The sequence below is a fragment of the Branchiostoma floridae genome, chromosome 7 (genome assembly GCF_000003815.2).
Source record: "Branchiostoma floridae strain S238N-H82 chromosome 7, Bfl_VNyyK, whole genome shotgun sequence".
NCBI classification, from domain to species: domain Eukaryota; kingdom Metazoa; phylum Chordata; class Leptocardii; order Amphioxiformes; family Branchiostomatidae; genus Branchiostoma; species Branchiostoma floridae.
Genome location: NC_049985.1, coordinates 25,051,719 through 25,060,297, shown reverse-complemented (window position 1 = coordinate 25,060,297; position 8,579 = coordinate 25,051,719). Strand labels below are relative to the sequence as shown.

The window sequence follows — 8,579 nt, the reverse complement described above, 5'->3', positions numbered from 1 at the left end:
CAAAAAAGTGCATAATCATGCAGCCAGTATTTCGAGCCCTGGTAGTGCATATAGGTGTTAGTTGTAGACCTAGTCAGCTGCATGGAGGTGCCAAGCTCTCTCAGGTTGCTTTTCTCTGCCTACCTCTTCTCTTCCAACCAAAGCCATCATTGGATACCATAAGTCATCTATTGGTGAGGATTTACTGCTTGTGAGACACAGGCAAGGGAGAAAATCTTAGTCTTGAGATCATCTTTGATAGTTAATTACTTCAGACTAATCTTTTGGAGGGATCAGGAAGGATTAGTGGAGTGTGGATAGGAAAATTCTTGTACACATCCAAGTGTTTTGTTCAAGCCAACATTTTGATGACTGTCTGTCACCTTCCTCAGGGCAATACTGATTGCATTATTTTACACTGCAGCTAGATGGCACTGCTAACACATGCTGTCCCAAACAGTACATATTTACATTCACATTTGGTTGTGTACAAAGACCATTGTTATTCAGTAACTGTACCACCATCTACAAAACTATTCACGGAATAGAAGTGTGTGCCTGAAACACTTTTCTCAAGGATTTTTCTTACGGTCATTTTTTTTTTCTTTTCTTCTTTTTTTTCCTGTCAACTTTTCCATGCAGTGGTTTCATTGTCCTGTTGAAAGAAGCTTTATTTTGTTCACTCTTGCACTATTTGTCCTTCCTTGTCCATCCTTTGCAAATCTGCACTATAGAGAATGCAATTTGTTAAACTCATATTTAGCCACTTAAGCTTGTGTATAGCTAGACGATAGTTTAACACGCAATTCTTCTACATTGTACATTCTGCATTGCAGTCAGGAATTTCGTTACTTAATTAGTATTCCAACGTGATTCTCTGTATCCTGATCTGTTTCAGGAAAAGAGTATAGAATGGATTTGATCAACTCAAACCCATGATTCTGATGGTGTGTTCTCTTACCAGCAAAACTGTTGAGACGCATCTTTTTATCGATGACAAAATTTCTGCTCTTTATTACTTTGGAACACTAAATTGTATCCTGTGTTATCGTACTGAAGTTGTTTTCTAGTTATTTGAATTTATTGTGTATTGATTCTCATGCAAGTACAGTATATACATGTAGGGTAGGGGTGGGTACCGGACCTGTACAAAACTGGTTTTTCTCATTGCACCGGTCCAAAAAAAAATTGGTGGACCGGATGTTGGACCGATTTAAAAAATGATTGTATGATCAGCCATTCACGCGTTTTGGGGCTTACCGGTCGAGGAAAATAACAAGAGTGAAGTAGAGTAGAGTCTATAGTCATTCCTACCAAGTTTTACAGTCAATAGTTCAGAGGCAGTTAGTCTTGTAGGATTTTAAAACGCCAGTGGGAGTCGAATACTACACAAAACAGATTTCTTTGTAGCGAATTGGACCTTTGTTTTGAGTATTGTCCGTTCACAAGTTCTCACATACTGAAGCAGGTTCAGGTCCGGACCTGGACCTGATCCTTTGGACCTGAACTGGACCTGGACCAGAATTTTCTGTACCGGTACCCACTATAGGGATGTGGCATTTGAATTTTGGTCTATCCTACGAAGGGGGGCTGTGATCTCCAGTATTACTGACAGAATATTCTTTGTTGCAGGTATTGTGGTTGACCAGGCTCAGGCGTTCAAGTTTGCGCTGGACGTGGCCCGAGGGATGGCGTTCCTCCACTCGCTGGAGCCCATGGTACCCAGGCTGTACCTCAACAGTAAACACATCATGGTACGTGGCAACGTTTTACTCTGTGTGTGTGTGTGTGTGTGTGTGTGTGTGTGCGCGCGTGTGTGTGTGTGTGTGTGTGTGTGTGTGTGTGTGTGTGTGTGTGTGTGTGTGTGTGTGTGTGTGTGTGTGCGTGTGTATGTGTATGTGTGAGTGAGTGTGTGTGTGTGTGTGCGTGTGTGCGTGTGTGTGTGTGTGTGTGTGCGTGTGTATGTGTGAGTGAGTGTGTGTGTGTGCGTGTGTATGTGTATGTGTGAGTGAGTGTGTGTGTGTGTGTGTGCGTGCGTGCGTGCGTGCGTGTGTGAGTGAGTGTGTGTGTGTGTGTGTGTGCGCTTGTATGTGTGAAAATCTGGTCTATGACTATGAGGACAGGTATTCACTACAGACAAGGCACGTGGCAATGGAAAATTTAAGTGACTTGACTGTTGAATACCTAGTAGACAGAAAGCATGAACTCTTGTACTACATGTAAACGTATAGTTAACAACGAAGCCCCTTCTCTTTCCCTAAAACATGAGTGAATGTGTGTGTGTGTGTGTGTGTGTGTGTGTATGTGTGTGAGTGTGTGTGTGTGTGTGAGTAAGTGAGTGAGTGTGTGTGTGTTTGGGTGTGAGTGAGTGCGTGCACACACTTGTGTGCCTGTGAACGGCATACCTCAAGAAGTCATGAATGTATCTTTATAATGCTCGGAATTTTGGTAGATGTTAGCAAAATGGAAAAAAAAGATTAGATCTTTGGCCCGCTGGCAGCTGTGGTACTACATGTTCAGAACTTTTGGTTTTGATATTTCGTGTTTAAGACATGCTACAGTCATTGTTTTTTAAATGTTAGATAACTCTTAACTGAAGGTAGCTCTTGTCGTTACTGCATGCAATTTGTTTATTTATTACTGCACAATGTAATGATGTAAGAATTAGACTCAATGAAAGAATGTTTGTTGCCATCACAGATCGATGAAGACTTGACAGCAAGAATCAACATGGCGGATGTCAAGTTCTCCTTCCAGAATCCTGGCAAGCTCTTCAACCCTGCCTGGTTTGCACCAGAGAGTAAGTACATGTAGTAACAACTTTCATCAAAGTCCTCCCGGCACCAGATTGTGTACAGCACAGCGTGTTGGACCGCGTGGCCAACGGCAGCATGTTCGGCCTGTGACCAAGAGGTTGTGGGTTCGAATCTGGCTCCTGTGTCACCAATCTTGTGCCCTTGGGAAAGGCACTTTACACGACTTTCCTCACTTTACTCAGGTGAAAATGAGTATACCTAGCTTCGGCTAGGGTCCGTCCCTTGGATAGGATGTTAAATGGAGGTCCCGTGTATGGGGAGAGTCATACTCCATGCACGTTAAAGAACCCCCACACGTGCGATGGTGCGGTGTGAGATGGTGCAAATCCTTCCATCTAGAGTTGGAGATTCTCCACAAATCACCCAGACTCCAGGAAGAATAGGGACATATCAGTCACTAATGGAGATCTGTATAACCAGACCAAATCAACCAAACAGCACTCATCCCTGTTTCTGTAGCCGTGGGTCACACAGTTGTGCAATCACTACAGCAAGGCGCTAGTGCACTGGCCGTGGTCTGTGTGTTCAACTCTAGATCTTGTATAATCTCCAAACAGATCCTACAATGGCATAAGATAGTACCAAACTGGCCAAGGAGTGTAGTCAGCCAAAAGGTGTCCATTTGCCCCGGTAGCGAAACATACTCCTTAGCCGGCTCCTTCCTTCTTATGCTATGGTAGGATCTGCTTGGAGATTAGATCTCGTACTGTACCAAATGCTGAGTGCTAAGCATTGAAAGTAGCATGTAAAAAGTCTTTGGTATGACTCTGCACCAGATCGAAGTTACGACTTACCAAATGCAAGGTGAACATTCTACTCAATAGGCCAATCCACCGGTAACAACTTTCATACTGAATAGAAAATAATTAAAATTCCAAAAATTCAGAGTCCAATTTACGTATGGGATACTTTCATGATCATAACTTTTGGGATCATACAGCCTTGGAAGCATGTAGCACAGTTGTAAGTGTTGTGTTTCATTTTTTATATTTTTATGTGTGGATTAATATCTCTGTGTCCTTCAGTCTTGCAGAAGAAGGAGAATGAGATAAACAAGCGTGCTGCGGACATGTGGAGTTTTGCCATGCTGATGTGGGAACTCCTCACAAGGGAGGTGCCTTTCGCTGACCTGTCACCGATGGAGGCTGGCATGAAGGTATCATCATCATCACTAATAGCAATGATCTTTCTTATACCCCTGTCACATTTGGCGAAAATCGATCGGACGACGATTCTGCGGCAATCGCCCGAGCCTCGCTTATAATAATAACTTTATTGCACAACAATTATACAAGGTACAAAGCATGGCTTATATGTGACGGAGACGGTTTTCAGGTGAAAAATATGCACAACCCTCTGTCGATCTTAGATATGGCCGATCTTCCATCGATACGCCCAAAGATCGTGGATAATGTGACAGGGGTAATATATATCCATGCACAGAAGGGCTAAATACAATATGTGAATAAATAAAAGAGAAAAAGTGCAGTCAAACCTTCCCCTAAAAGATCACTCAGGGGACAGATAAAATCTAGTCTATGTGGACAGGTATTCACTTTAGAAAGATTTACTTGCATCAATGGGATCGATTTTTTTAACGAGCCATCAAAGTGGTCATATTGACCAGAGGGAATTATATTATATTATAAGTCACTGTATAATAACAACACTGTACAATGTATTTCAAAGGAATAGGTGAAAAATGCTTTCCTCAAGGGCACAACATTATATTGGTTCCTAATGGGGATTTGGACCCAGAAGTTCTTTGATTGACCATAACTTGAAAGTTTATCTGTGTTGGTAGAAGTCATTCTTGAAATAGTTGAACTGTAATTTCCAAAACAAAAATTGGGCTCACCCAAATTTACTGCACAGCATCAGTCTTTGTCAAGGAATGAACAATCCACTGCTGTCGTGACGTCACCTTATGCAGATAGAACACATGACTCAATGAGTCTTTATGTTCCCATGTTAGCATGAAAGTTCATCTGTGTTGGTAGAATACATTATAGAGGAAATCGCTAAACTTTACTTCCAACACGGAAAAATATGGGGACGCTCCCCACGCTCAACAGAGACGGGGGGCGGCATAGACTTTCTGATACTTATGACCCCCTCCTGCAAAAGTGGCGTGTTCCTGACGTCACTGCTGGAGATAGGGTCATTCTGTGAACAAGGCCGATGGAGTTCGGCCGAAAATTTAGAGGGTAAGTCCCTATATTCTTCCGTGTTGGAAGTAAAGTTTAGCAATTTCCTCTAATAAAAAGTATAATGTTCCCATGTTGTTTGTACAGATTGCGCTGGAAGGCCTGCGGCCCACCATCCCGCCGGGCGCGTCCCAACACGCCTGCAGACTCATCAAGATCTGTCTAAACGAGGACCCGGCCAAGCGACCGACCTTCGACATGATCATCCCCATCTTAGAAAAGATGCAGGAGAAAACGGAATAAGTCTTGCCATACATGACATCTTAGATGTTATCTGTTCATACGTTAGATAGATTTTAAAGTTGCAACATGAGGGCATTCTAATAATTATACTTAAACATCATTGTTATGGTATACTGAAGGTGAATTTTGCCATGCATACTATATCGGTACTTACAAAGTATTCTCGTAAAATAGGAAGTCCTAGGATAGGGCATTCATGAGTTTCGTTGTGCTTACGCTAAGGTCACAACCCGCCGTACGTGCAATTTGTTTGTACGTTTTCTTGGGAGGCCACGTCCGCCAAGTATTTCTTAAAACGTTCAGGCTGTACAGGGCAGGCGCGTCACCCGTACTGGTTGGTTGAATCCGCAGCCCGATGGCACATGAAGTTTTGCCTGCACCTAAAGTTCTATGGCGAGTCTGCGTGCTGCAAAATCCATCGGATTCCCTACGAGTTTGTACGGAGGCGGTAGTTACCACTTACGGATCCCAAAAGATTGCCCACGTTTTGGCATGTAGACAGCACGTATTTGCACGTACGGCGGGTTATGCCCTTAGCTTTAAGTATATATATAACAAGGGAATTTCTTTGGGTCTTGATGTTTGGTAATGCTACTGTGCAAGACAATCACCATGGCCGGTACAGAAAAATCTAAACGTTTGGTGTGCCACGATGCCACGTATTGTACTGTAAAATGTTTGGTATTAACTTTTAGTTAATTTTTAGTATTGGTAAGTTATTAGTATTGTCAAACTGCTTTGGTAAGAAATGACTTGCACATACATGTATTCTCCTTGCACTTAAACAACTTTTATTATAGTTATCTAACAGGTACTGCACTAATCTGCAATAATCTGCAATATTTGTACTTAGTATGATATTATATTACCTGATCAAAGTGAGCTGATGAGAATGAATGTTGATAATTTAGTTTTCCTTGTATCATATTTATTGAGTATTTTTAATTGTATTAAGTGATCGGTGCGTGATTTTTTGGCACTCTGTTATTAGTGCATGTGTTTTGGCAAAAGAGTTGACCACTGACTATTTTAGTTAGGGAAGCCACAATGAAATCAGACTACACAAACTAGGCACTTACAAAGAACGATTGTTTTTTTTTACTTCTGAAAATGGTACTAGATACACTTTCTTTTTCGTGAAAAAACGAAAACCAGCCCAAAAATTGCCATGTATGAATTATATATATAATTTCATTGAACATAACTGATTCTTAGAGAATCTTTATGTGATTGTCTTTCGCTCATTTTACATATTAAATGAATCAAAAAGGTATGGTTCAGTATAATTATAATAGTAAATGGTGTTTCGGGTAACAATATACAGGCCATAGCAAAGTCTTGAGTGAGAATGTCATAAATATGAAAGTAACATTATAAGGATTGTTAATATATTTAATGACAGTATTTTGTGTATAGCTACTAGAATAGACACCTTGCTTATATACCCTGTATGGGTATACATATTTTGGGTGGGGTTTGTAGCTTCGGGGAAAGCTATTATCGTGTCTTCCTGCAACTTAAGATAGAGCTGTGTAAGACATCGGGTGGGTGATCGCAGCCTGATGTTGAAAAGTTACAGGGATTGTCAAAACTAACGACATACGTAATCTTCTTGGTAAATGGTAAAAAGTACTTTACCTATGTCAGAACTAATCCTAAGATGTTCCTAAAAGTGCCTTGAATACTTGATCCTATATTTCAAACAAAGTGTGATTTGGGTAGACTTTCAGAATCTGCTAAAACATTACGTATTATGCAAGTGTCATTGCAGATGGCGTTCATGTTCATCAACCCATAACTAGTGATACGATTAACATAGATAACCCAGTATGCATTGAAGCTCTATGTAGACTATGATATATGCATGTATGATATTCTTCTATCTGATACAATGTTTAATTTAAGGAGTGTACAACAAGTGAGTGATCAAAACATTGAGAATGAAACAGTACAGTCAAAACTGCCCAAGAAGACCACACAGGGGACCAAAAAAATCAGGTCTGTGCAGACAGGTGGTCACTATACTAATTAGGCAGGATTCTTAATGCTTGTGTCTATGGTAAAAATTATCCAGAGGACCACCAAAAAGTGGTTACATTGGCCAGGTGGTCTTTATGTGGAGGTGGTCACTTGACCATTTTATACAACAGTAACTGCATGTTTTGGTTTGAAATGTTTGGTATTTGTCGCTGCAGTTAGGGAAAATTGTCAACTTTAAGCCGCAATTTGTTTTGCCAATCAATGAAGCAGTGAACTAATCATTCAGTATCTTATTCTGTATATGCATCTTTCCCACTTTTTACACACATGTAAGCTAAAGGATGTCTTCCATATGGCTCACTCTAGTGTTTGTATACAGTCAAGAAAAAAAACAGAAGAAAGACATTTGCTGAATATTTCCCCCACCATTTCTTCAGGATTCCTTGAATGTTATTGCAGGCATAAGTCTCCCCCATACTGTTTATATTCACACAGTGTATCATTAACCTTCTATGTGCTGACTAAACCTATAACCAATGAAGTGTTGATGACAAATGACTACCTTAGCAAACTGAAAGTTAAAGATGCACACCTAGAAAGTATGTGGTGAATGGTATTAAAGGGCATCTGCTTGAATGTGAACATTGAAATAGAAACTTTGTACCAGGAGATACGCCCAAAACAGTTATCAAGCAACTGGATATAATTTTGGAGATATCTTTTTGGAGAAAATAGATCTTTCCAAAAAGACGTATCCAGTGTCACTGACGAAAGACACCAAATGGTTGTATGAAACGGCTGACCGTTTCCAAAACCATATCCAGTTGCTAGGGTAACTTTTTTGGCATATCTTATTACCTGGATGTCTAACCTTCATCGACTAGGAGTTTTCAAAGAAGGAAACAAATTTGTAAAGACATCTTCAAACAAATACCCAGTCACCCACAATCTTTCAGGTCAACGCTTAGCTTAATTCATTGCTGTTGTAGATTTTACAGCCATTTAAATGGATTGTATGATGACTATAGATGTATTAATCACTGGTTATGGCTTCATTGTGAAGGATTTATCTGCTATAGCTCCGGTAGGACAGTACTTGCCATATTGCTACTACTTGTACTGCCAATAAACATTATTTTTATACCTGAACCAGCAGAAGTGTCATTGTCTGAAGTGTCTATACCTGTAGGTTACAAGCAGGTTATCCATGCTTTGTTTTGTAGAGAAGCAATGAGCTCTCATGGTATGGATTAGGAGCTTCTACTGCATGGATCAAAAACGCCCCCTATTAATCGGATACAGTACTGCATCCGTGTAACATACAAAACTATAGAAAACAAGACCTAAGGCCTCC

The 8,579-nt window shown here is 40.6% G+C and overlaps 1 protein-coding gene across 2 annotated transcripts in view; it reads left to right on the top strand.

Moving 5' to 3' along the window:
* Nucleotides 1–8,377, top strand: part of LOC118419011 (integrin-linked protein kinase-like) — a 46,819-nt gene extending 38,442 nt beyond the window's left edge. For both annotated transcript variants that reach the window (XM_035825225.1, XM_035825226.1), the window contains exons 10-13: nucleotides 1,612–1,733; nucleotides 2,680–2,779; nucleotides 3,821–3,951; nucleotides 5,090–8,377. In XM_035825225.1, coding sequence (XP_035681118.1) covers nucleotides 1,612–1,733; nucleotides 2,680–2,779; nucleotides 3,821–3,951; nucleotides 5,090–5,245 — 509 coding nt within the window. In that variant the 3' untranslated portion in view covers nucleotides 5,246–8,377. The remainder of the gene's footprint in view (nucleotides 1–1,611; nucleotides 1,734–2,679; nucleotides 2,780–3,820; nucleotides 3,952–5,089) is intronic.
* Nucleotides 8,378–8,579: the final 202 nt, after the last annotated feature.